Source organism: Nomascus leucogenys, chromosome 4 (assembly GCF_006542625.1).
Source record: "Nomascus leucogenys isolate Asia chromosome 4, Asia_NLE_v1, whole genome shotgun sequence".
NCBI lineage: Eukaryota > Metazoa > Chordata > Mammalia > Primates > Hylobatidae > Nomascus > Nomascus leucogenys.
In genome coordinates this window covers 84,949,348-84,977,151 of record NC_044384.1, presented here as the reverse complement: position 1 = coordinate 84,977,151, position 27,804 = coordinate 84,949,348, and the positions used below count along the sequence as shown (strand labels likewise).

The window sequence follows — 27,804 nt, the reverse complement described above, 5'->3', positions numbered from 1 at the left end:
GCTTTACATATTGGGGTTCCACAAAAAAATTTTAATTTGGAGGGAAAAAAGCTGTATTTCAAAACATTAAAAAAAAAAAAAAAAAACCACCATCATGGAAATCTTAGGATGAAATGGCCTTCTTAATGGAAAGAGGCAGGAGATAAACCATCCAGCAGAGGGCTCTGTGTAAAAACATTTATTTTTACTAATGTTTAGAATACAGGAACTAAAGAAAGAAAAAAAAAAAAAGACACCTCAACTCCAAAGCGACAGTGAGTTAGGGCCTGCCCGCGGCCACAGGGGAAGACTACTCCAGGGTGTCCTGGCATGGACTGTCCCCCCACTACTTAATGTCAGTGCCACTAAGCAGAAAACTTGAGGAATCAGGGTGTGAAGACCTTACCAGCTGCTAGCGAGCGTGCAAGGGAAGAAAGGGATGTGGCTTCCCCATGAGCTGAGAGCCAGGATACATGGGGCAGGTGGCAGAGGCTCCCAATTCAGTTAAGAGCAGGAGGCTGAATGCCCAGGTCCAGGAAGAACAAAAAGGGGATTTTGGAGGTAGGCTTTTTTGTCGTGTTAAAAAACAGGCACATTATCCATCTCCCTGTGGCCCCCGAGCTGCTGGCCTGGCCCCCTGATCCTTCCCCTCTCCCCACAAAACCAAAAGGAATAAGAAGGGAGGCAGAAGATGAGAAATTCCAAGGGTGGGGAATGCTTCAGTCACTGGAGACCGCCCGTAAGAGTGAGCCAGGAGAGCAATGGGAATAACAAGGTGAAGCTGCTGTTCCCCCTGGGGTGGGGTGGAGTGGGACAGAGCAGAGCCAGGAGGGTGACCGAGAACATCCTGACTCCAGCAAAGAACCCTCTGTAGCAGGAACACAGGGCCGCAGAGAGCCACTCTGGAGGAAAGAGATGAGGCTATGCGGCACAGGGGCATGAAAAGCTCCAGCTTGCTCGCTCCCAGCTCCCTGGCCTGGCTTGCCTCTAGAGGACAGAAAAACTCTGGAGACCAGAGTGGAGGCAGAACACAGAGAAGTGAGCTGCTCTCCCACTCTTTCTAGGAGGACACTGTTTGAACCCTGTGATCACCAGGGCCTGGGCCCAAGGCAAGCAGAGTGAATGCACTTAATGGAGAGCAGAGAGAAACTGAGCCACACATACGCCTAGAGGCAGTGTGTTGCTCCTTTCTCCGAGGGCCTGGGGCCAGAAGTGGTCAGAGCTGCCACCTCAGCGTGCAGCTGCCAAAGGCAGGCTGGCACAACCACCCCAAGGTTCTCTGGACTTGTGAAGGAGAGGAGGAAGAAGGGAAAGATGGGTATGAAATATGAAGTGGAGGAGAGAAACAGCCTTAGATATGTCGGGGAGCAGGGGGGTGGCCACATCAAGAGGAGTTCTGGTTCTGGTAGATGGAGGCTTTCTCTTTCAACAGGTCCAGACACAGGTGGCAGCTCCAACTTCCTGCAGAGAAGCAAAATGGGGTCAGGATGGGTCCCACACAATCCCCACCTGCTTGCAATTCCTCTGCTCTTGATACCCCATCTCTATAGCAGGATCAGCTACAGGTAGGACGAGGGATGCTCTGCAGCAGGAAGGTTCCATGGTTTCCTGAGCCGGGATAAACCTCTAAGTCTTCAAATATTGTGAAATATCATCCTCTATGGAGATGAAAGAAATCATCATCCACAGGACTTCAGAATACCGATGCCCAGGCCCTCTTGGCCCTATTAAATCAGAAGTTCTGGGAGTAGGAAGAGAGCCTGGGAAGACAGAAGTTTGTCAAGCACCTCAGTTTTAAGACTTGTGTAGTTTCACTAAAAAACACAAAGTAATTGTCCCTTATACGAAAGACAATTGGGTCATTCCTTGTTTATTAATATTGACTATGGCTGAATTCTTCTAATTTTTTTGAATAAAATTACTCCTTAATGCCTTGAAATGATAAGCAAAATTATACATATGCACATTTGGACATTATTCTAGGGGAAAGGATCCACAGCTTTTATCAGCTCTTCAGAAACATGTGACTCAAAAATGTAAGTCCTTTCTAACCCAAAGGTCAATAAGGTTGGCAAACTTTTCTGTAAAGAGCCAGAAGAGCCAGAGTGTTAAATATTTTAGGGTGTGTGAGCCGCATACAGTGTCATGCACATCTTTCTTTTTTTTTGAGACGGAGTCTTTCTCTGTCCCCCAGGCTGGAGTGCAGTGGCGCGATCTCGGCTCACTGCAAGCTCCGTCTCCCGGGTTCACGCCATTCTCCTGCCTCAGCCTCCCGAGTAGCTGGGACTACAGGTGCCCGCCAACATGCCCGGCTAATTTTTTTTTTTGTATTTTTAGTAGAGACGGGGTTTCACCGTGTTAGCCAGGATGGTCTCGATCTCCTGACCTTGTGATCCGCCCACCTCGGCCTCCCAAAGTGCTGGGATTACAGGCTTCAGCCACCGCACCCGGCCTTTTTTTTTTTTTTAAACTCCCTTTCTTTTTTTTTTCGAGACAAGAGTTTCTGCTCTGTTGCTCAGGCTGGAGTGCAGTAGTGTGATCTCAGCTTACTCCAACCTCTGCCTCCCAGGTTCAAGCTATTCTCTTGCCTCAGCCTCTCTAGTAGCTGAGATTACAAGCGCACAGCACCACGCCCAGCTATTTCTGTATTTTTAGTAGAGACAGGGTTTTGCCACGCTGCCCAGGACGGTCTTGAAGTCCTGGGCTCAAGAGATCCCCAAGTGCTGGGATTACAGACGGGAGCCACAGTGCCCAGCCAGTTTTTACATTTTTAAGGGGATTTTCTTCAGACTAGATGCAGTGGTTCACACCTGTAATCCCAGCACTTTGGGAGGCTGAGGTGGATGGATCACTTGAGCCCGGGAGTTCGAGACCAGCCTGGGCACCATGGCAAAACCCCGTCTCTACTAAAAATACAAAAATTAGCCGGGTGTGGTGGCGTGCTGCTAGTCCCAGGTACTCAGGAGGCTGAGGTGGAGGATTACCAGATTACCTGAGCCCGGGGGAGCGGAGGTTGCAGTGAGCTGAGATCATGCCACTCTACTCCAACATGGGTAACAGAACAAGACACTGTCTCAAAAAAAAAGAAAAAGGAAAAGAAAAGAAAAGAAATAGCTTGCAAGCTATTTAAGCTGGCTGTGGCTGGATGTGGTCCATAGGTTTTAGCTTGTAGCTTGCTGACCCTGACCTAGAACCTAGAACATCTGATACTTCCAGGGGTTGCCCCTCAGCTGCCTTAACACTACAGTGAGGACACTCGGGCCGGCAGCTCTCCACTACCTCAATGTCCCACAGAACTTTAATAGGAAAGCCATTCTGTAATATAGATCGTCTGTTTGATGGTTTAAAAAAACAAAACAAAACATAAACATGCAACTTCTCCCCAAAGCAGATTCATAAACTGGGCCTGACAGAAGCTGAGTACTCCCCTACAGCTGCTAAAGGACTCTTAGACGTTGTCAGTGGCCTCATTCTCTAGAGGGGTGACAGCAGTTTGACCAATATGTTACAAGTCAGCTTACATCACACAATTACACACTTCCTCTTGCCTGTAATGCTGGCCCACATCCTTTGTGCACAGTAACAGCTCCTGGGCATTTGTGTTCTGAGTAAGCTACTGAATTTCTGTTGGCTTGTCTTTTTTTTTTTTTCTGAGATGGAGTCTCGCTCTGTCGCCCAGGCTGGAGTGCAGTGGCGCGATCTCGGTTCACTGCAAGCTCCGCCTCCCAGGTTCACGCCATTCTCCTGCCTCAGCCTCCTGAGTAGCTGGGACTACAGGCGCCCGCCACCATGCCTGGCTATTTTTTTTGTATTTTTAGTAGAGACAGGGTTTCACCGTGTTAGCCAGGATGGTCTCCATCTCCTGACTTCGTGATCCGCCCGCCTCGGCCTCCCAAAGTGCTGGGATTACAGGCTTGAGCCACCGCACCCAGCTGCTACTGAATTTCTGTACAGGAGGTGTTTATGTACACAAATCCAGCTGGAAGGGGACTTGTGGAGATGCAACCAATTCTTAGTGCCACCACTGGTTTCATAAACTTGGACCATTATTACAGTAAGTTATGGGAGAAGCAGACTGACCCATTCAGGCTCCAAAGTCAAGTCCCTTCCCAATTCAGAAGGGGAAGGGATAGGAAATAAATGCTCAAATCTATCAAATTTCAAGAGCTGACTGTAGAAGCTTCACATCAGATAATCTACCACTTGAGTTTCCTGGACTGGTTGGAAGAAAATACATCATTCCTTCTGGGTGACTGATCTCGGCTCAGCATCTGCTTTCTTCTGGGCTGTTGATTTTCTGTTGTAAATGTAGCTGATAATGTGCAAACACTAAACCCTTTAAGTTGAAATGTTAGGAAGGCATTCTAAACTGAGCCAAGGCAAGGTGCTTTACTCCCTAATTTGGAAGAATATGTAAGTGATAACATAAAGAACATAGAACTCAGTATTTTCCAAGTAACTAATAAAATAATTGTTCTGAGTAAAAGATCTGGGCAACTTACCTTCAGGGGGCTCAGACATGGACGGGGTGAGACAGTACATGTGGTAGCCACGATCGCAGTCATCACAGAAGAGCAGCTGGTCCTGAAGTAGGCAAGAGGGAAGAGGATGGGGATTGAATAACTGATATGCCTCAGGCCACTACAGGACACTGCTATTTCCAAGAGGGGTAGGTAGCAGGTAAGAACAGATATAAGAATCTTATGTAGCAAACCATGCTGTCCCTCTCCACCGCAGATCCAGTCACTGTCATCTCTCACTTGGGTCCTTTCAGAGCTCCTAACTGATCAAATCGCCTCCACTTTTTTTTTTTTTTTTTTTTTTCCCTAAAGCCCAAGCTCTATCGTATATTTTTTTGAGACAGGGTATTGCTGTCACTCAGGCTGGAGTGCAGTGGTGCAATCACGGCTCACTGCAGCCTTGACCTCCTGGGCCCAAGTGATCCTCCTACGTCAGCCTCTCAAGTAGCTGGGACCATAGGCAAACACCACCACACCCAGCTAATTTTTGAATTTTTTTGGAGAGACAAGATCTCCTTATGTTGCCCAGGCTGGTCCTGAATTCCCAGGCTCAAGCAATCCTCCCACCTCAGCCTCCCAAAGTGCTTGGATTGCAGGTGTGAGACGCCGTGCCCAGTGACTATTTCTTTTTGAGACAAGGTCTCGCTTTGTTGCCCAGGCTAGAGTGCGGTGGTGTGATCATGGCTCACTGCGGCCTCAAACTCCTGGGTTCAAGTGATCCTCCCTCCTCGCCCTGCCAAGTAGCTGGGACTAACATGTGTGCCACCACACCTGGCTAAGTTTTAATTTTTTTTGTGGAGACAGGGTCTCCCTATGTTGCTCAGGCTGGTCTTGAATTCTTGGGCTCAAGTGATCCTCCTGCCTCAACCTTTCAAGTGTTAGGATTACAGGCATGAGCCTCCATCCTTGTCCCTAGTCTACCCTCCACACAGCAGCCAAAGTCATCTTTTTAAAATACAAGACAAAGGCCAAGCGCGGTGGCTCACACCTGTAATACCAGCATTTTGGGAGGCTGAGGCAGGTGGATCACCTGAGGTCAGGAGTTCAAAACCAGCTTGGCCAACATGGTGAAACCCCATCTCTACTAAAAATTAGCCAGGCGTAGTGGCGGGCACCTGTAATCCCAGCTACCTGGGAGGCTGAGACAGGAGAATTGCTTGAACCTGGGAGGCAGAGGTTGCAGTGAGCCAAGATTGCGCCATTGTACTCCAGCCTGGGTGACAAGAGTAAAACTCCATCTTAAAATAAATAAATAAATATAAAATAAAAGACAAGGCCAGACATGGTGGGTTCATGCCTGTAATCCCAGCACTTTGAGAGGCCAAGGTGGGAGGACTGCTTGAGCTCAGGAGTTTGAGACCAGCTCAGCAATATGGCAAGACCCTGTCTCTACCAAAAATATAAAAAAATAGCCAGGCATGGTGGTGTGCATCTGTGGTCCCAGCTACCTGGGAGACTGAGGTGGGAGGATTGGACTGCTTGAGCCTGAAGGGAGAGGTTGTAGTGAGCTAAGATCACATCACTGCACTCTAGCCTGGGTGACAGAGAGACTCTGTCTCAAAATAAGTAAATAAATAAATACATAAAGAATAAATAAATAGCTGGGTGTGGTGGCTCATGCCTATAATCCCAGCACTTTGGGAGGCTGAGGCAGGTGGATCACCGGAGGTCAGGAGTTCGATACCAGCCTGGCCAACATGGAGAAATCCCATCTCTACTAAAAATACAAAATTAGCCAGGTGTGGTGGCACGTGTCTGTAATCCCAGCTACTTGGGAGGCTGAGGCAGGAGAATCGCTTGAACCCAGGAGGCAGAGGTTGCAGTGAGCCGAGATTGTGCCACTGTACTCCAGCCTGAGCGACACAGCAAGACTCCGTCTCAAAAAAAAAAAAAAAAAAAAAAGTAAATAAATAAATACATAAATAATCATGTCACTTCCCTGATTAAAACCCTTCGACAGTGTCCTGTTGTACCTAGAATAAAACCCAAGGCCCCACAGATCTGGCAGTGCTTGCCCCTCTCATCTCATCCCCCACCATACTCTCCCATGCCCTCTCATCTGGCTTGTCCACCATAAGGCCTTGGCGCTGGCTGCTCCTTTCCTGGGATTGCTCTACCTCCAAATCTTCTTGACTGGCTCCTTGGTATCACCAAAATTTCAACACCAGCATCACCCTCCCAGAAGAGCCATACCTGACCATCAGAATAAATCACTTATGCAATTATTCTCTGCCACAGTACTGGTTTCATTTTTTTCATGGCACATTATACAAATCTCACTTACATCCTTGCTTATTGTTGTTCCTGTAAGAATGTAAATCTCACGAGGCAGGGACCTTGTTTGTCGTTAGTATCTTTGGTGCCCAGAACAGTGTCTGACATAAAATCAGCACTCAACATATACCTGGCAACAAATCAGAGTTCTGACTGAGATGCTAGGGAGGGGCGTGTGGCATGTGGGAGGGATCCTGCTCCCTTTTTAAAAGAAAGCTCACTTTAGAGGGAACTGTGCAAACAGCAGTAAAAGCCCAGGAGCCATGCTGAGGAGGGGGCAGGGATACACACGTCATTCTCGGAGGTGCCGCAGATGTTGCAACATTTGCACTCGATGCACTGCCAGCGGTATGTCTTCACTGCCGCCATCATCACGGGGGTAAACTGGAGGCAAGATGGATGCCCTGTAGTGGGGGAAGTGAGTGAGACAGACAGTCGGAAATGCAGGGGGAAGAGAGGAGCTCCTGCCTGTGGCTATATCTTCTCTTGGTTAGGAAAAGCGAGGTGGGCTGGTTATGACAGCCCTAGAGGCCAGCAAGCCAAGAGCCCCTTGGGGACTGGGCACAGCAGCAGCCTTCATGGGAGGCAGTACCTGAGCGGCCACAGTCAGAACAGGAAACCAGCTCCTCGGGTTGTCCCGTCTTCTTGTTAATCTTTGAGTCCCCCAGGCAGAAGTCACAGTAGTTGTTGGGCAAGGCCAATCCATCAGGACCCTTTTTGGCTACAGAGAGAAAGAGTTTTGATGACACCCATGGGGGTCCCTGAGCCACTCAACACCCATGCAAGGAGTGGTTTTCATAACCAGGCCAACTTCTGCTTGCCCACCACTTCTGACACCTCAGCTTACATTTCTGCTCCTCAGACCTCTGGGAAACAGGAGTGGGTGGTTGGGAGTCTTCCTTGTCCTCGCCCTCCTCCTCAGCCAAGTGGGAGTGGGCATAGTGGTAACTGAGGCCTGGTCGGTTCTTGTAACGTTTTCCACAAACTGAGTGGGGAGAAGATTGCAGAGAAAGGTGTTAAGATACAAGAGTGCCATGTCCCCACCCCTGCAAGCTGTGGGGGCTCCACCTGAGGTAGAGGGCAACCATCCCTTCCCCCAGCAGCTCCACTCTGGGACAGGCCTTGAGTGATGGCCCCTTCCCCTCAGCCAGGAGCATCAGGCCCTGGGGCTCTCTAGCTTCTGGGGCTCTTTTCCCTCCTGAACTCCAACCCCATGGCCACCACTGCTCTTCCATGTTGACTTTTTGGGGGCTTAGCCCTCGCCCCATCACCAGTTAGTTGCTCTGGGATATACTAACAGTCTGGGACGCTCCAGGTCAGGAAAGGGAAGGATATTCCTATATCTTTGGTGTGGCAGGAAGGGGGAGAAGTGGATAAGACTCCAAACTTTTTTACCCCTCAGTAAATGTGGGAGGCTCATGCTACCCCACACAGACCATGGAGCCCATCTCCTCTGAATGTGGGTAAACAAGCAGGGGATGGGTTTCTTGGGGATATCCTATCAATGACGCCAGTTGGGTAGTTGGTCCCCAAAGAAATTCAAGCACACTCCCACGTAACTGCCCTGTCCAGGTCTGCCAATCAGCAAGGAAAGCAGATCCCCACAAGGCATTTTTTCATCTTGAGAAGTAATACTAAGAAGGGCAAGGGGGCCAGCAGGAAAGGAGTGGGGAGACAGGATGGCAGGAGGAGGTGGTGGGGTGGTGGGGAACATGAGCTGACCACCAGGTGCCTGGTCTGCGGAGGGAGCAGAAGGGTCTGATTGTAATGGGCTCCTGATAATGCTTCTGAAGCCACCCCATGCACTGGGCCGAGCAGCTCTAGGAGCAGGTTTGTGGGAGACAAGCAATGGTAAAGGCAGCCTCCAGGACTTTGAGGAGTAGAGCACAGCAGAAGTTCCACTGCTCCTACCCCCATGCCATTCCAGAGATTTTAAAGCTAGCATCCCAGGAAATGAGAAAGGCAGGAGGAACAAGGGAAGAGGGAAAAAGGGAAAGGAAAACCACAAGTCTGAAAAGTTGAGAGAGCTACCTCTCTGGGGCGCTTTCGAGGTATGCTTTTGTTTGAAACTATCTGAAAGACAGAAAGAAAAGTCATGAGAAGAAGGCCTTGATACACTTGAGACAGGAGCAGCAGCAGCAGGAAAGCGGAGCAAACGAGAGAGAAACCCCAGCGGCGATGGTGCTCCCAGGGTGGAGGGACAGAAGTGGGGCAAGGCAGAGAGAAAGAAAAAGAGAACAGACGTTGAAAAACTCAGTGTCAGACTCCTGGGGCCCTGGCTTAACTGAGGCCAGGAGACCTGCAGGCCGTCTGTTGAGAGGCCAACCCTGCCTGCTGTGGCCCCCACAAGCAACCCCACCCCAGAGGACGGCACAAATCTTTCCCAGAGCATGCAGGTCCCACCCGTCATATAGCAAGGACCCATGCCTCCCAGGGGTCTCAGAGAGAAGCAGTCAGCAGGCAGGACGAGAGCCCAGGTTTGTTTTAATACTCTGGGCAAAAACACAACCCTCCCTCCTCTCATATCCTGAGCAGGGGCTGGGTCCAAGGCAAGGTCTACCCACCCACTTGTGAGGCACTCACTGTCACAGGCATAGGGCTTATCCCGGTCCTCCAGGATGGAAGCATCCAGCTTCTTACGGGCACTGCCCACACCCTTACCCTGCCAAGAAGAGCAAAGAGACACCCTTATTTTGGTAGCTGGGCCTGAGGAGTTAGACTCTTTTGGAAGTGGCTGCTAATCTCACTTGAAATAAAATAAGGAATTCCCTAGGCCACCCTGTCCCAAGATGCAGGCAGCACGCTGGCCCCTCACCTTGGATTTCCCCTTTCCCCGACGCTTGGGAGTATCTTCTTCATAGTCTTCATCATCGAGGTCATCCAGGAAGTCATCTGGTTCTAGGATCCGCTGAGTGGACAGGAGGGTTAGCATGGGTAGAAATATGTGCATCTAAAAGCTCCCCTATGATGAGATTGGCCAAGGCCACCCAGAACCTCCTCTGTGACCTGGTCCCACCCAGCCTCATTCCTCACCAATGCCTTTCAGGCATGCTATAATCCTGCTCCTGCTCCCTTCCATACTTGGGATTTCTTTCCCCTGTGCTTCACGTTATTTCCTTAGCCTGAAATGCTTTCCCCACCATGCCACATGGCCAAATCAAATAGCATGCTTCCAAAAGGTTGCCCTGATGCCGCAAGTAGCCATGCCCTCTCCTGCCTCTGACTGGCCGCCCTGGGAGCACACTATTGGTGGTTCTGTCCTGACACTCGCCTCCTAGTTTAAATGAAAATGTTGTTGCTTATTTGTGTGACCTTGTGGGAAGTTTTGTTTTGTTTTGTTTTTTTTGAGACAGAGTTTCGCTCTTGTTGCCCAGGCTGGAGTGCAATGGCAAGATACTGGCTTACCACAACCTCCGTCTCCTGGGTTCAAGTGATCCTCCTGCCTCAGCCTCCCAAGTAGCTGGGATTACAGGCATGCACCACCACGCCCGATTAATTTTGTATTTTTAGTAGAGACGGGGTTTCTCCATGTTGGTCAAGCTGGTCTCGAACTCCCGACTTCAGGTGATCCACCTGCCTCGGCCTCCCAAAGTGCTGGGATTACAGGCGTGAGCCACCGTGCCCAGCCCAGGGGAAGTTTTTAAACTGCTTTGTTTCAGCCTGTGTGTGAAATGGGGAACACAGGACCTACCCTATAAGGTTGTACAGACTAAAGGAGAATGGGCACGAAAAAGCACTTAGCCCAATGCTGGCATATTTATAGCTGTTATTTTTATATGTATTCTTATCTTCTCTGTTGGCAGAGACCAAGTGTGCTTCACTGTGTAACCTCAGGGACCAAAAGACCGTGATACAAACTTTTGTGATAAAAGAGTAAAGTACTTAGGGATAAATGTTTGTTTCCCTCCCTCCCCAGACAGGGTCTCCCTCTGTTACCCAGGCTGGAGGGCAGTGGCATGAGCAGAGCTACAGCCTCAACCTCCTGGGCTCAAGCAATCCTCCCACCCCAGCCTCCTGAGTAGCTGGGACTGCAGGCATGTGCCACCATGCCCAGCTAATTTTTTATTTTTATTTTTAGCAGAGACAAGGTCCTGCTATGTTGCCTAGACTGAAAAGTTTTTGAAAAGTTTCCTCTCAAATAGTTTAGCAAAGACAGATAAGGCAAATGTGGCAAAATGTGGAATTGATAAATCTAGGTAAAGAGTATGTGGTATTTCTTTTTTTTTTTTTTTTTTTTTTTTTTTTTTTTTTTTTTTTTTTTAACATTGCTGTCGCAGGCTGGAGTCAGTGCGATCTCGCTCACTGCACTCCGCCCCCTTCCGCCATCTCCCCTCCCTCCGGTCCTCCCCCCCCTCCCCAGCTATTTTTGTATTTTTGACTTCACCGTTAGCAGGTCTCGATCTCCTGACCTCGTTCCGCCCCTCCCCCATGCTGGTTCAGCTGAGCCACCGTGCCGGTATTGTTTTTTTCTTTTGATTTTTTTTTTTTTGTTGTTGTTGCCCAGGCTGGAGTGCAGTGGCATGATCCTGGCTCACTGCAGTCTCCAAATCCTAGGCTCAAGTGATTCTCCCACCTTAGCTTCCCTAGTAGCTGGGACAACAGGCGAAGGCCACTATGCCTATTTTTTTAAATTTATTATTTTTTGTAGAGATGGGGGTCTCACTTTGTTGCCCAGGCTGGTCTCGAACTCCTGGGCTCAAGCAATCCTCCTGCCTTGGCCTCCCAAAGTGCTGGGATTACAGGCATGAGCCACTGCACCTGGCCTATTTTAATTTTTTTAATGAAAATTATATATGTGTATAATAATAACCTTCTGTGATAAAAGTGAATGAATGAGAGTCTATAATTAGAAGCAACAGAGAAGCCAGTCAGTACCTGACAATAATCAGGGATTGAAGAAAGAACAGAACTGCAGGGCGCCTGCTTCCCGGACCCCAGCTTCTATTTCAGTTCTAGAAACTGGGTGGCCCCCAGTGAAGAGGAGGCTGATTTCCATCAAAGCTCCCTCAGCCACAGGGATAATCTTGTACCTTTCGCGCTCGACTGTTGGTCACAGGAAACTCGCCCAGGCTGTCATCATCAACTCGGGGATCTGGGGCACCTCGCTTCTCCAGGGGGTCAGTGCGCAACAGAGCCTCTAAACTACTGCCATCCTGAGAGATCAGCCCCTCCTTCTTCAGGGTCTGGTCTGTGTCTGCAAGCAAGGTCAGGATAAAGCAAGGCTCAGAAGGGCTGAAAGCAGACTGCTCTGAGTCCACATAATGCTGGGGCTTACCAAAGGTCTGTCACTGTCTTTTGTTCTCTGCACACCCGCGAATTAAGACACCCTAGCTCACTTGGCACCATAACTTATCTGTTTACCTGTCTCCCCTTCTAGACTAAGGTCCTTAAAGGAAAGAATCACGTCATATTCATTTGAGTATATTTGGGATCTAGTACTGGGCCTGGTATATCACAGTGATTAGCAGGCTCTCACCATGCAGCAGGCCACGCGTCTGCTCAGGAAGTATGTGCCTTACCTGGCTTAATAGATGGGAAGGAAAGTCGTGGATCTTCAGGGGGATGGGCTCGCCGCTTTTTCCGCCAGCGCCGGGCAGGGTAGGAGTACAGCTGTCCAGAGGCCAATCCTGTGGCAGGAAGAAAGAAGTCAGGCCCTAACCCACTTAATTAGAAAAACACTTTCTAATTAAGTAGGCCCCCCTTTGAGTTCTAGAGCAAGGGAGGAATTCTGACAGTAAGGGCCTAGGCAGTTAGGTGGAATAGTCTGTGGAAAAGAAAAATAGATATATAAGCTTAGGGGCCTTGGCTAACACATAGTTCTCCAGATACACAATGGCCTCAGCAGGGCAGAAAACAAAGATGCTGGTATCAAACGATCTGCTTCATCCTCCCTGGGTTTCTAATCACAGGAAGACCATATTCATCCATAGGTGGAAGGCAGTAGGGAAAACCCTATCAACTGTCTCATCACCTAAGATGAGGGGGCTTCTTCCTCCTTATGCTCCTGGGTCCCCTTCTCCCAAGTCTGGACCCTCACCTGGACCCCGGTGTCGCTTTTCCATCCAGATGTAACAATTGCTCTGGGCTACTCCAGTCTGTGAGTCCAAGAAAGGCAGGCGCACGCTGCGCTCAGCACAGAGGCGAGCATTGTAATTGTGGCACTGCTCCATGGCATCTTTGTAGTACTGCTCCCCAAGGCTGCAGGGAAGATAGAAACCAGGCGTGTGTGTTGGAGCGGGGGGCATAGGGTGCTGAGCTATTCCTCTCCCCTGCCATCTGCTTCTCTAGAAGGCTCAAGGGACTGGGAGGCTGTCTCTCCCATTCTATTTGCCTCCACTTCTGCCTCGTGGGACACCAAGCCCCTTTTCTAGGCCATCATGAGGAATTACTTGATAAATAAATTACCATCAGGAACACGTGATTTCATCATATGTCTAATCAGACTTAAGTTTAACCCCCAAAGAGGTGAAAGAACTAATGTTCACTCCATGTGTCTCACAAGCCCAGTCCTGTGCTAGTTAAGATGCTATTTCTCTTAACCCTTCTGAGGCTAAGAAGCAGATGATAGTCCCTCCTAAGTTCCTCCTCATTCCCTCCTTCCTACAATCACCTCCCAAATAAACTACATGCTCCCACATCCTTGCCCCAGGGTCTGCTCCAGAGGGAAAGAGTTCAAAGTCTAGGGGACTTATTAAAATGTATTTAGCAAACTATGGCAAATCCATACAATGAAATTCTATTTAGCCATAAGAAGGAAGCTCTTCACATATTGATATTAAACAATTTCAAGTTAACTAGGGACAAAAAGCAAAGCAATGTACACTGCTGAGAAGTGCCAAATAAAGCTATCATTTATGTAACAAAATGGAAAAGAAAGTGCAGGTCAGCGGGGAGAAAAAGTGGGTGACTAGGCCACTTCCTTCCATATGCCTTTTTATATCTTTTGAATTTTGAACTAGGTTTTTAACCAACTAATTAATTTTACATTTATGGAAGATGTCTACAAGTACCTGAAGTTCCTTGAAGCTTTTATTGAGCACCATTACTGATAAGAAACTTGTTTGCTCTAAGGCCCATCTTAGGGTTCTTCTCCATTCTCACAAAATAAAATTATATAGGAAAAAATCTTCTTGGTCTCAAAAGACTCAATTTGAAATCTGAATCAAGGGTAAACCTTTAAGTGGAAAACTGGAAAACTGCACAGTGCTAGGAGTTATCTGGTTCTAAGAAGCGTGTATATAGAACCTATCTTGTTCTCATCTTGCAGGGTTTAACAAGGACTTTGGTAATGAAGGTTAACAAACTCTATCAATTCATATTTACATGCAATCAATTTTTTTTTTTTTTTTTTTTTTTTTTTTTTTTTTTAAAGAGACAAGGTCTCACTATGTTGCCCAAGCTGGACACAAACTCCTGGCTCAAGTGATCCTCCTGCCTTAGCCTCCCAAGTATCTGGGAAAAGAGGCATGTGTCACAGTACCTGGCGTCAATCAATCTTAAATCGAGGGCAGAATTGATTTCTTTCTCATAGTATCCCTAATACTCATAAAGATGTTTGCGATACAGTCAGACTTGACTTGAGAGTAAAAAGACCTGGCTTGCCTGCAAGTCACCACATGAACATGGACATTTAGTCAACCCGGGTGGACCTTGGTTACTCTTCTATAGATTGAGGAGGTTGGACCAAATGAGCTTTGACATATCAGGATTTTACAAGAAACAGCCTGGGGATGAGACAGCAAACAGATTAAGTCTCTGTGGTTTCTGTCCGTAACTCGGGCTATACCAACAAACCCTGCTCTAGAATGTGACAGGGTCTTTCAGTGAGCAGCCACAATAGACCACTGCATAACTTAGCATGTGCCCAGCAAGTAAAAAAGACACATACCACACACAGAGATGGCAATGCCACAAATATAGCCTGGCGTGATTCAATGAGCTGTAATGACTGTAATCTGAGGTACGCACGAATCTCACATTGGAGAGCAGAATGGAGAAGGCAGCCTTGCCTCTGTGGGCTCGCCTTTAGGAGGCAGCCACGTCTTCACCACACAGAATAAAACTGGATCAACAAGGCTGAGTGCGGCAGCTCCTTTGTTTCTGCTGATGGGAATTGATAGTGACACTGGAAGTCAAATGGAAGGCAGGGCCAGGCTGGCGAGTGCTGCAAAGTCAGAGCAAGGAGGCTGGAAACAGTTTTGGGGGGAATGAATGAGAGATGTTCTGTCAGGGCTCTTGTGAGCTACGTGAGGCAGGCAAACAGTCTTGGGGGTAAAAGGGCTGGGAATGAAACACTGAAGTGTGGGGGCTGAATCTCATGAAGAGAGAACAAGACAGGATGACAGTGAGCTCTTAAGAACTTAAGGGAGGCTGGGCACAGTAGCTCATGTTTATAATCCCAGCACTTTGGGAGGCCAAGGCCGGTGGATCTCTTGAGACCAAGAGTTAGAGACCAGCTTGGGCAACATAGTGAGATCCCATCTCTACAAAATGTTAAAAAAAAACATAAAAAAGGCCTGGCGTGGTGGCTCACGCCTGTAATCCCAGCACTTTAGGAGGCTGAGGCAGACGGATCACCTGAGGCCAGGAGTTCGAGACCAGCCTCAACATGGAGAAACCCTGTCTCTACTAAAAATACAAAATTAGCCAGGCGTGGTGGTGCATGCCCGTAATCCCAGCTACTCGGGAGGCTGAGGCAGGAGAATTGCTTGAACCTGGGAGGCGGAGGTTGCAGTGAGCTGAGATCGCTCTACTACACTCCAGCCTAGGCAACAAGAGCGAAACTCTGTCTCAAAAAATAAAATTAAAAAAAAAAAAAAAAACCATCAGCTAGGCTTGGTGATGCATGCCTGTGGTCCCATGTAGCCCCTGGGGTGGATGAGGTGAGGAATCATTTGAGCCTAGGAAGTTGAGGGTGCAGTAAACCAAGGTTATACCACTGCACTTCAGCCTGGGGGACAGAGGGAGGCTCTGCCTCTTAAAACAAAACAACAACAAAAACTTAAGGCTCCGGTACCAAGAAATGTCAAGTTAACATTAACACTGTTCTCTAGATATATATATATGTGTGTATATATATATATATACGTATATATACACGTATATGTATATATATATATACGTATATATACACATATACGTGTATATATACGTATATATATATATATTTTTTTTTTTTTTTTTTTTGAGATAGAGTCTTGCTTTGCCGCCCAGGCTGGAATGCAGTGGCGCAATCTCGGCTCGCTGCAGCTTCTGCCTACTGCAGCTTCTGCCTCTCGGGTTCCAACGATTCTCTTGCCTCAGGCTCCCGAGTGGCGTGTGCCACCACACCCAGCTAATTTTTGTATTCTTAGTAGAGACAGGGTTTCACCATGTTGGCCAAGCTGGTCTTGAACTCCTGACCTCATGATCCGCCCACCTTGGCCTCCCAAAGTTCTGGGATTACAGGCGTGAGCCACCGTGCCCTGCCTCTAGATTTTGCCTAGAAAGTTTCAAAACCAATCATCAGCTACACCTGTACTATTATTTTACTTTCCTAGTAAGAACCCGTAAAGACTTTCTTTCTCTCTTTTTTTGAGATGAAGTCTCGCTCTGTTGCCTGGGCTGGAGTGCAGTGGTGTGATCTCTCCTGGGTTCAAGCGATTCTTCTGCCTCAGCCTCCCGAGTAGCTGGGACTACAGGTGCACGCCACCATGCCTAGCTAATTTTTGTAACGGAGGTTTCACCATCTTGGCCAGGCTGGTCTCAAACTCCTGATCTTGTGATCCGCCCGCTTCAGCTTCCCAAAGTGCTGGGATTACAGGCATGAGCCACTGTGCCCAGCTTCATTTTTTTTTTTTTTTTTTGAGATAGAGTCTCGCTATGTTGCCAGGCTGGAGAGCAGTGGCGCGATCTCGGCTCACTGCAACCTCTGCCTCCTGGATTCAAGTGATTCCCTTCCCTCAGCATCCTGAGTAGCTGGGATTACAGGCACATGCCACCATGCCCAGCTAATTTTTGTATTTTTACTAGAGACGGGGGTTTCACCATCTTGGCCGGGCTGGTCTCAAACTCCTGACCTTGTGATCCGCCCGCCTCAGCCTCCCAAAGTGCTGGGATTACAGGCGCTGGGATTACAGGCATGAGCCACCGTGCCCAGCTTCATTTTTTTTTTTTTTTTTTTTTTTGAGATGGAGTCTCGCGCTGTTGCCAGGCTGGAGTGCAGTGGCGCAATCTCGGCTCACTGCAACCCCTGCCTCCTGGATTCAAGTGATTCCCTTCCCTCAGCATCCTGAGTAGCTGGGATTACAGGCACGCGCCACCACGCCCAGCTAATTTTTGTATTTTTAGTAAAGTGGGGTTTCACCATGTTGGCCAGGATGGTCTCAATCTCCTGACCTTGTGATCTGCCCGCCTTGGCCTCCCAAAGTGCTGGGATTACAGATGTGAGCCACCGCGCCCAGCCGCCTCTTTCTTTTTTTTAAGAAAGAGTCTTAAAAGTGTCACTCAGGCTGGAGGGCAGTGGTGTGATATCAGCTCACTGAAACTTCTGCCTCCTGGGTTCAGGCGATTCTTGTGCTGCAGCCTCTTGAGTAGCTGGGACTACAGGTGTGTGCCACCACACCTGACTAATTTTTATAGTTTTAGTAGAGATGAGGTTTCACCATGTTGGCTAGGCTGGTCTCGAACTCCTGACTTCAAGCAATCCGCCTGCCTCAACCTCCTAAAGTGTTGGGATTATAGGTGTGAGCCACTGCATCCAGCCAAGACTTTCATTTCTGACATCACATTTGGAAGGGACAGAAATTCACAAATAAGAAAATTCTTTTCCCAGGACAAGATGCAAGTTATACAAGATGAGGAGCCGGGTGTGGTGGCTCACGCCTGTAATCCCAGCACTTTAGGAGGCCGAGGCGGGTGAACTCCTGTGGTCAGGAGTTCAAGACCAGCCTGGCCAACATGGTGAAACCCCATCTCTACTAAAAAACACAAAAATTAGCCAGATGTGGTGGTGGGCACCTGTAATCTCAGCTACCCGGGAGGCTGAGGCAGGAGAATTGCTGGAACCCGGGAGGCAGAGGTTGCAGTGAGCCAAGATCATGCCACTGCATTGCAGCCCGGGCTGACAACAGTGAGACTCTGTCTAAAAAAAAAGAAAAAAAAAAAGAAGAGCTAGCGGTCCTGACCTCAATGTACTCAATGTATAATATCAGCTGTCAGAAGACTAGGCACACTATAATCAAGAGAAGTGCCATATCTCCAAATGAACTGGAAGAATGGAAGCCCCTTCTTAAAGGGATAATTCTGCGGGAGTACGTATTAATTGTGATCTGAGGCCCTGTGCAGCTAGAAATGAGGAGGAGAGAGTTGGTTTCTCATGACTGGCATTCAGAAATTAGCGGCTGGTGATGCTCACAATCTCTACAGTTTTTCAAAGAGAAACAAGATGTCACGCTCTGTTTAAATGGGCAACCCCTCACTTATGACACAACTTGAAAGCACTGGCAACCCTATTTCCCTGAGGAAAATCTCCCAACACGAAGAGCCTCACTACGTTTAACTCTCAAAATCTAGGCAAGTCTAATACTCCTCCAGTACAATGAGAATCTTTCTTTTTATTTTTGGAGACACCTGTGTAAAACATCCCCTTACAATGGGATGAGGGAAGTCAACAAAGACGCAGGGAAACAAAGAACATCTGAGTCAGGAAGGATAACTGGATAAATGGTAGATCAACAGTGTCATTTCTAAATTGAGAAAAATGTCAGCCTGAAGAAAGAGCTGGGGAAACTGGAGTGGGTAGATCGGAGAGAAAGACAATAGTGTTGGGAGGAGGGGTGGCTGAGAGAGACAGCAGGATAGAGCAGAAAACAACTTAAAAAAAAAAAAAACCACAAGAGGAGGAAAGGCACTTAGCTTAATGGAAGTGGGAAAGCATTCTCAAAGGAAAGGCTTCAGGCAGGAGGGAGAAAGCAACTTACTCTTTAAAAAGGCTCTTAGGAAGAGTGGGGCTCAGGCCACCACAAAGACAGATGAGAAGCCGTGAGTCCCTTAGAAGAGTTACCGAAGCTTTACCTCTTCATCCAGTCAAAATCCAAAAACTCTGACTGGACAGCTAGACACCACTCAATTTTCCCACCCTTGCACCAAGCCCAACATACCCATTAAAAGAAGCTCTATTCGCCCACCGGGCATTAACCCAATCTAAAACTCATTCTGATTCTTCTGTAGGAATAAATCAAGTCCCAAAGCATCTTCAACTCACAGGAAGCAGTTCATAGGCCAGTGTCCATGGCCCCAACAGCTAGTAACTTTAACTTCGCTTGAAATCTGACCAGCACAATGGTATCGTATAATAGGAAGAATGCCCACCTAGATGCCCCTTTAGGCTAAGCTGTCCTGAACGGCTTCAGTCCAGTTGCAGGTTTTTGATGGCTGCTACTGGACGGGGCCAAGGCCCACTCCCCTGAAGTTCCTTCCCTTCTGGATCCGGTCCTCCACAAATTCTTCCCAAGAATATTTGTAGTCTTAGGTACCTGCCACCCAAGATCCTCCCAAACATCACGGGGCTGCTTGGAACTGAAACAACCAGCCCCGCAGTGCACTCCGCAGGGGCCGCCGAGCCTGTTGCTGCAGCGGACGGGACGGGACGGGACGGGGCGGGGTGGGCGGCGGGCCAGCCGAGGGGCCGCCCGGGCCTCGGCCCCGCTCCTCCGGACTGAGGCGTCTCGGGAGAGCATCGGGACGGTGAGTCTTGCGCGCAGGCAGGGCGCCATGCTCTGGAAACCGTCAGCCCCGAGGAACGCTGAGGCCACACAGCCCCGCAGGGAGGCCGCCCGTCGGGGCTCCAGTGTGCCCCCATCAGGGCCTCCACAAGTTTCCAAAGAAGCGCAACGTCTTCTCCGGAGTCTCCTGTTGCCCTCCCCACCAGGAGTCGCAACATGGCCTTCCCGGGGATGTCCCTCTCTCCGCCTAGTCCCTTCCCCCACCGCCCCCTACTCCCAGGCCGTTTACAAAACCTGCCGCCCTAGGAGAGAAAGAAAAGAGCACTCACAGCTTCACTACATTCTCCACCACAGCCGCCATCTTCCCTGCTCCTCTCCCTCGGGCCGGGAGGCCCCAAAGCCCGCAGCACGCAGGCGCCGGGACCGCACCGGGGTACCGGGTTCCTCGCCCTCTGCGCAGGCGCCGTCCGGGCGCGCGCACGAGAGCGAGCACTGAAGAAATAGCTTTACGCCTGTTCGCTGGGGCCGGGTAGGAAATGCGTGGACCCCATGGGAGCCCGACGCGCAGGCGCAACCGGAGATTGGCGTGCGTCCCGCAGCTGCGATTCGAGGCTTGCCTCTAATATTTAGAGGAGCGGGAGCCGGGGCCGGGCGCGGTGGCTCACGCCTGTAATTCCAGCACTTTGGGAGGCCGAGGCGGGCGGATCACGAAGTCAGGACATGGAGACCATCCTGGCTAACACGGTGAAACCGCGTTTCTACTAAAAATACAAAAAATTATCCGGGTGTGGTGGCGGGCGCCTGTAGTCCCAGCTACTCGGGAGGCTGAGGCAGGAGAATGGCGTGAACCCGGGAGGCGGAGCTTGCAGTGAGCCGAGATTGCGCCACTGCACTCCAGCCTGGGCGACACAGCCAGACTCCGTCTCAAAAAAAAAATAATAATAATAAATAAATAAATAAATAAATAAATAAATAAATAAATAAAAAATAGGAAGAGCAGTAGCCGGGCGCGGTGGCTCACGCCTGTAATCCCAGCACTTTGGGAGGCCGAGGCAGGTGGATCACCTGAGGTCAGGAGTGCGAGACCAGCCTGGCCAACGTAGTGAAACCCCCGCTTCTACTAAAAATACGAAAATTAGCCCAGCATGATGGCAGGTATCTGTAATCCCAGCTACTCGGAATGCTTAAGGGGGAGAATCGCTTGAACCCGGGAGGGGGTGGTTGCAGTGAGCTGAGATGGCGCCATTGCACTCCAGCCTGGGCGACAGAGTGACTCCGTCTCAAAAAAAAAAAAAAAAAAAAAAAAAAAAAAAGGAAAGCCGGGCGCGGTGGCTCACGCCTGTAATCCCAGCACTTTGGAAGGCCGAGGCGAGTGGATCGTGAGGTCAGGAGATCGAGACCATTCTGGCTAACACTTTGCAAGCCCGTCTCTACTAAAAAAAATACAAAAAATTAGCTGGGCGTGGTGGCGGGCGCCTATAGTCCCAGCTACTCGGGAGGCTGAGGCAGGAGAATGGTGTGAACCCCGGAGGCGGAGCTTGCAGTGAGCCGAGATCGCGCCACTGCACTCTAGCCTGGGCGACAGAACGAGACTCCGTCTCCAAAAAAAAGACCAGGAGGAGGCCGGTCACGGTGGCTCCCAGGACTGTGGGAGGGCAGAGGCAGGAGGATTACTTTGAGCTCAAGAGTTCGAGACCAGCCTGGGCAACATAGCGAGGCCTCATCTCTACTAAAAATTTAAAAATTACCCGGATGTGGTGGCGCTTGCCTGTGGTCCCAGCTACTGTAGAAGCTGAAGTGACGGGATCCCTTGAGCACAGGAGGGTCGAAGCTGAGTGAGCCATGATTGCACCACTGCACTCCAGCCTGGGCAACAAAGCCAACCCTGTCTCAAAACAAAAAACAAAAAACAAAACAGCCCAAGTCGACCTTCAACTATCACCTCTTTTCACTCTTTAAAAGCAAATAGTACTCCCTATCTCTGTTGCCTTATTTCTAGGTCCCTCTTCCAGCCAGTTTAATGGTAACTTTGTCCCCACCTGTTCACTTGAAACAGCTCCTGTCACCACGACCTCCCTTTCAGCAGATTTAGAGATCTATTTTCTGTCCTCATGGGCCTATCAACCCCCGTTACACCGTTGGCCACTCTCTGCTTTTCAAACTCTTCTCCAGATCTTTGAGATGCCGTTCCCTCCTGGCTGCCCTTCCCCACTGGCAGTTCCTTTCACCCTCTTCCTCTGTTCAGCCTCTAACTATCAGAGTCCTCAGGGCTTGGTCCTTGGTACTTGTCATTTTTCTTTTCTTTTCTTTTCTTTTTTTTTTTGAGACGGAGTTTGCTCTTGTTGCCCAGGCTGCAGTGCAGTGGCGCATTCTCAGCTCACTGCAACCTCTGCCTTCCAGGTTCAAGTGATTCTCCTGCCTCAGCCTCCCAAGTAGCTGGGATTACAGGCATCCGCCACTATGCCCGGCTAATTTTTGTATTTTTGGTAGAGACGGGGTCTCACCACGTTGGCCAGGCTGGTCTCAACCTCCTGACCTCAAGTGATCCGCCTCCCAAAGTGCTGGGATTGCAGGCGTGAGCCACCTCACTGGCCATCATTTTTCTAATATACCTTATTTCACCAATTCCAAGATGCACATATTCTCCCCCCTCATTTTAATATTTCAGAAGCAGGACACATTTACCTTTGCTGTGTCTTAAAATCATATTTAGCAGATGAGAGTTGTGAGGTATTTGTCATTGCTAACCCTGCACCAGTTTCAAAACATGCAGAATAGGTGTTAGCAGCTTGGAAGAAAAACCCAGAGATGATGCTGGTGTATTCCCTTCTTTTTTTTTCAAGACAAAGTCTTGCTCTGTTGCCCAGGCTGAACTGCAGCAGTGCGATCTTGGCTCACTACAACCTCTGTCTCCCGGATTCAAGCAATTCTCCTGCCTCAGCCTCCCAAGTAGCTGGGACTACAGGCATGTGCCACCACGCCTGGTTAATTTTTCTATTTTCAGTAGAGAGGGGTTTTCACCATGTTGGCCAGGCTGGTCTCGAACTCCTGACCTCGTGATCTGCCTTCCTTGTCCACCCAAAATACTGGGATTACAGGCGTGAGCCACTGCACCCGGCCTATAAAAATTTTTTTAAAAATTAGCTGGACAAGCCAGGCGCGGTGGCTCACACTTGTAATCCCAGCACTTTGGGAGGCTGAGGCAGGTGGATCACAAGATCAAGAGATCGAGACCATCCTGGCCAACATGGTGAAACCCCGTCTCTACTAAAAATACAAAAATTAGCCGGGCGTGGTGGCACATGCCTGTAGTCCCAGCTACTTCGGAGACTGAAGCAGGAGGATACCTTGAACCCGGGAGGTGAAGGTTGCAGTGAGTCAAGATCATGCCACTGCACTCCAGCCTGGCGATACAGCGAGACTCCATCTCAAAAAAAAAAAAAATTAAAAATTAGCTGGACAGCCAGACACCGTGGCTCATGCCTGTAATCCCAGCACTTTGGGAGGCCAAGGCGGGTGGATCACTTGGGGTCAGGAGTTCAACACCAACGTGGCCAACATAGTGAAACCCCTTCTCTACTAAAAATACAAAAATTAGCCACGCATGGTGGCACAGGCCTGTAATCGCAGCTACTTGGGAGGCTCAGGCAGGAGAATCGCTTGAACCCAGGAGGTGGAGGTTGAAGTGAGCCAAGATCATGCCATTGCACTCGAGCCTGGGCAACGAGCAAAACTCCATCTTAAAAAAAAAAAAAGATGCCCGGCACGGTGGCTCACGCCTGTAATCCCAGCACTTTGGGAGGCTGAGACGGGCAGATCACAAGGTCAGGAGATCGAGACCATCCTGGCTAACACGGTGAAACCCCATCTCTACTAAAAATACAAAAAAATTAGCCTGGTGTGGTGGCGGGCGCCTGTAGTCCCAGCTACTCGGGAGGCTGAGGCAGGAGAATGGCGTGAACCTGGGAGGCGGAGCTTGCAGTGAGCCCAGATCACGCCACTGCACTCCAGCCTGGGCGACACAGCAAGACTCCTTCTCAAAAAAAAAAAAAAAAAAAGAGAAAAAGATTAGCTGGGCATGGTGGTGCATGCCTGTAATCCCAGCTACTAGGGAGGCTGAGGTGGGAGGATCACTTGAGCCCAGGAGTTTGAGGCTCCAGTGAGCCACCGGAGCCACATCACTGCACTCCAGCCTGGGCAACAGAGCGAGACTCCATCTCAAGAAAAAAAAAAGTATATATATATATATATAATCACTAAAGCTAAACATACACATACCCTATGACCCCACAAAGTCCACTCCTGGATATACACACAAGAAAGCTGTACAAGAAGCTGAGTGCAATCCTCATGCCTGTAATCCTAGCTACTTGAGAGGGTGAGGTGGGAGAATCACTTGAGCCCAGGGGTTTGAGACCAGCCTGGGCAACATAGCAAGACCCTGTCTCTTAAAAAAAAAAAAAAAAACAAAAAAACAGACCGGGAGCATTGGCTCACGCTTGTAATCCCAGCACTTTGGGAGGCCACAGTGGGATCACGAGGTCAGGAGATCGGGACCATCCTGGGTAACATGGTGAAACCCCATCTCTACTAAAAATACAAAAACAAAATTAGCCAGGCATGGTGGCGGACACCTGTAATCCCAGCTACTGGAGAGGCTGAGGCAGGAGAATGGCGTGAGCCTGGGAGGCGGAGTTTGCAGTGATCCAAGATCGCGCCACTGCACTCCAGCCTGGGTGACAGAGTGAGACTCCGTCTCAAAAAAAAAAAAAAAAAAAAAAGCTGTATAAGAATGTTTGTAACAACATTATTTGTTTATATTATTTATTTATTTATTTCGAGACGGAGTCTCACTCTTGTCGCTCCTTGACAAATTCTTCCTTCCAGCCCAGGCTAGAGTGCAGTGGCACTATCTCAGATCACTGCAACCTCCACCTCCCAGGTTCAAGTGATTCTCCTGCCTTGGCTTCCCGAGCAGCTGGGATTACAGGTGCCCCCGGCAAATTTTTGTATTTTTTGTAGAGACAGGGTTTTACCACGTTGGCCAGGCTGGTCTCGAACTCCTGACCTCATGTGTTCCACCCGTCTAGGCTTTCAAGTGCTGGGATTACAGGCATGAGCTACCACGCCTGGCCAGCTGATGTAACCTTTTTTTAAACAATCCTAAAAGAACTGAAAGCTATTGATGCTGGGTTCATAAGCTGCCTTTCCAATTATATGGAACTAGCCTATTTATTATTAGTACTATTTTTAAATTCAAACTTTTAATTGAAATATACATAAAGAGAAGCACATAGATTTTACGTAGCTTGACTAATTTTTTTCAATTTTTTAATTTTTGTGGGTACATAGTAGGTATATATATTTATGGGTACACGAGATGGTTTGATGCAGGTATACCATGCATAATAATTGCAGCTTGATTGATCTTTACAAAATAGACAAACCTGTGTAACCACTACCCACATGAAGAAAAAGACATCACTAGCACCTCGGTAGCCATGTCATGCTTCTAGCCCTAAAGATTAGTGTGTCTGTGTAGCGGTACATCAATGGAATCCTACAATATGTCCTATTTTGAGTTTGGCCTCTTTTGTTCAATATTAATTTTTTCCTTTTTTTTTCAGCCCCTGCAATGCTTTGTCCACAGTATTACATTTTTGAGATTTTATTTTTTTTAAGACAGGGTCTTACTCTGTCATCCAGGCTGAGTGCAGTGGTGTAATCATGGCTCATTGCAGCTTCGACCTCCCAGGCTTAAGTAATCCTCCCACCTCAGCTTCTCAAGTAGCTGAGACTACAGGCACGCCACTACACCCTGACTTTTTTTTTTTTTTTTTTTTGAGACAGTGTCTCAAAAAAAAAAGAAAGATCTCAGTGGCATGATCTTGGCTCACTGCAACCTCTACCTCCCTGATTCAAGCAATCCTCCCACCTCAGCCTCTCTGGGACTATAGGCACATGTCACCATGCCCAGCTAATTTTTTATTTTTTTTATAGAGACAGGTCTCACTATGTTGCCCAGGCTGGCCTTGATCATTCCTTGCATTCTGGCCTCCTGAAGTGTTGGGATTACAGGCACGAACACCATGCCTGGCTGAGATTCATTCATGTCGTTTTGTGGTAATAGTTCTCACATTGCTGTTTAATCCATATCACTGCTGATGGGCATTTGGGTTATTTCCAATTTGGAGCTATTACACATAATGCTGTTACAGGCTGGGCATGGTGTCTCACGCCTGTAATTCCAGCATTTTGGGAGGCTGAGTCTGGCAGATCACTTGAGACCAGGAGTTGGAGACCAGCCAGGTCAACATAGTGAAACCCCGTCTCTACAAAAAATACCAAAATTAGCCGGGCGTGGTGGTGGTGCCTGTAATCCCACCTACTTGGGAGGCTAAGGCATGAGAATCGCTTGAACCCAGGAGGTGGAGTTTGCAGTGAGCCAAGATGGCTCCACTGTACTCTAGCCTGGGCGACAGAGCAAGACCCTGTCTCAAAAAGAAAGAAAAGAAAAGAAAAGAAAAAAAGAAAGAAAGAAAGACATGTTACGTCACCGAACAACAGGTACTCTATATATATAGAAACCAGTATATATAGTGTTTCTCTGACAGACAGGAATCACGAAGTAGGAATTTGACATGCACATTCTTGGAATCTCAACTCTGCACTCTGGCTGATTTAGAGCTTTTAAGACCCAAGGGAATAATGCTTCCACCAGGGGGCACAGTAAGTTTCTCTAAATCACGATCAGATCGTCAGTAGGCCATATTTCTCTCCACATGCCACTGGGCAAGAAAATAAAAAGCGGGTCCCACTGTTGGTTGGGGTGATCAATTCCAATTGTAAAGCTTAAGATTGCTATTACCCAGTGGGGGCAGGGAGAAAACTCCAAGGAACTCCCCCGGGATGGCTCTTCTTAATATTTTATTTGGGTAGGTAAGGGGAGTTAGGCTCCTGATTAGATACTTGATTCCAACCCTCCCTCTGAAGACAAATTAAAAAAAGAGGAAGTGAAAAAAAATCTTAAAAGCATTGAAAAGCTAATAGTACAGTGAAGAATTATTGTGCCAACATTGAGGAAGCTAAAACCCAGAGAGGTAAGTTCAGCTTTTGAAGCAGTTTTTGTCCTGGAGGCATTTACTGATCTGGAAGATATAACCATGAAGTTAAACTGTTGGTTGGCAGTCTTTGTGGGGAGGGACAAAAATAAAAACCCAGAGCTTGCTCAAAGTAGGAAGTCAGATACCCCACCACTCACATATACGTGCTATAAGATACAAATCAACTTCCACGGACTTATAGTTTAGAATCCTATTATCTGTTTGGTCCAGGAAAGGGGGAAAGGAAAGCTCAGCCTTGAACTTGGATTAAGGTGGACCCATTTTTTTTTCTTTTTTTTTTTTCTGAGATGGAGTCTCTGTCGCCCAGGCTGAGTGCAGTGGCACGATCTCGGCTCACTGAAGCCTCTGCCTCCCAGGTTCAAGCAATTCTCCTGCCTCAGCCTCCTGAGTAGCTGGAACTACAGGCGCCCGCCACCATGCCCAGCTAATTTTTTATATTTTTAGTAGAGACAGGGTTTCACCGTGTTAGCCAGGATGGTCTCGAACTCCTGACCTCATGATCCACCTGCCTTGGCCTCCCAAAATGTTGGGATTACAGGCGTGAGCCACCCCTCCTGTCCCAAGATGGACCCATTTTTAAAATGTCCCCAGTTACCTGACAAAAGCAAGCATATTTGGTACCAAGTAACATCCTTTCTGAAAGAATGTACTGTAATCCTAGGCCTCAAATTATTTCGTTTTGTTGTTGCTGTTGTTGTTGTTGTTTGTTTTTTGAGACGGAGTCTTGCTCTGTTGCCCAGGGTGGAGTTCAATGGCGTGATCTCGGCTCACTGTAACTTCCGCCTCCCTTCTCATGTCTCAGCCTCCCGAGTAGCTGGGATTACAGGTGCCCGCCACCGAGCCCGGCTAATTTTTGTATTTTTAGTAGAGATGGGGTTTTGCTGTGTTGGTCAGGTTGGTCTCGAACTCCTGACCTCAGGTGATCCACCTGCCTCGGCCTCCCAAAGTGTTGGGATTACAGGTGTGAGCCACTGCTCCAGAACTTTTTCTTTTTTTCCCTCGAGATGGAGTTTTGCTCTTGTTGCCCAGGCTGGAGTGCAATGGCGCAATCTCGGCTCACTGCAACCTCCGCCTCCTGGGTTCAAGCTATTCTCAAGACTCAGCCTCCTGAGTTCAAGCTATTCTCAAGACTCAGCCTCCTGAGTAGCTGGGATTACAGGCATGCGCCACCATGCCCAGCTAATTTTGTATTTTTAGTAGAGA

At 48.6% G+C, this 27,804-nt stretch overlaps 1 protein-coding gene across 3 annotated transcripts; it reads right to left on the bottom strand.

Moving 5' to 3' along the window:
• Positions 1-163: 163 nt before the first annotated feature.
• DPF2 (double PHD fingers 2) lies at positions 164-19,965 on the bottom strand. 3 transcript variants are annotated; one of them, XM_030811183.1, is made up of 13 exons: positions 19,807-19,847; positions 19,125-19,288; positions 12,811-12,971; positions 12,293-12,400; positions 11,804-11,967; positions 9,589-9,681; positions 9,357-9,435; positions 8,805-8,846; positions 7,621-7,758; positions 7,366-7,494; positions 7,065-7,177; positions 4,482-4,563; positions 165-1,440 (listed from the first exon to the last, which is right to left on the bottom strand). In XM_030811183.1, the coding sequence occupies exons 3-13, from the start codon at positions 12,941-12,943 to the stop codon at positions 1,364-1,366; spliced, it is 1,158 nt and encodes a 385-aa protein (XP_030667043.1). In that variant the 5' UTR covers positions 12,944-12,971; positions 19,125-19,288; positions 19,807-19,847; the 3' UTR covers positions 165-1,363. The 3 variants fall into 3 exon arrangements, with proteins under 3 accessions (XP_003274239.1, XP_003274238.1, XP_030667043.1); XM_003274191.4 differs by lacking the exon at positions 19,125-19,288 and having other exon boundaries at positions 164-1,440; positions 19,807-19,965; XM_003274190.4 differs by lacking the exons at positions 8,805-8,846; positions 19,125-19,288 and having other exon boundaries at positions 164-1,440; positions 19,807-19,965.
• Positions 19,966-27,804: the final 7,839 nt, after the last annotated feature.

Bases quoted from the DNA above. Each gene is read 5' to 3' on its own strand.
- DPF2 (XM_003274191.4), bottom strand. From the start codon at position 19,838: ATGGCGGCTGTGGTGGAGAATGTAGTGAAGCT. The intron at 11,968-12,292 runs GTAAGGCACATA...CCTTGCTTGCAG, and splicing joins CTTCCCATCTATTAAGCCAG to ACACAGACCAGACCCTGAAG. The intron at 4,564-7,064 runs GTGTGTATCCCT...TGCCTACTTCAG, and splicing joins GCGGCACCTCCGAGAATGAC to GACCAGCTGCTCTTCTGTGA.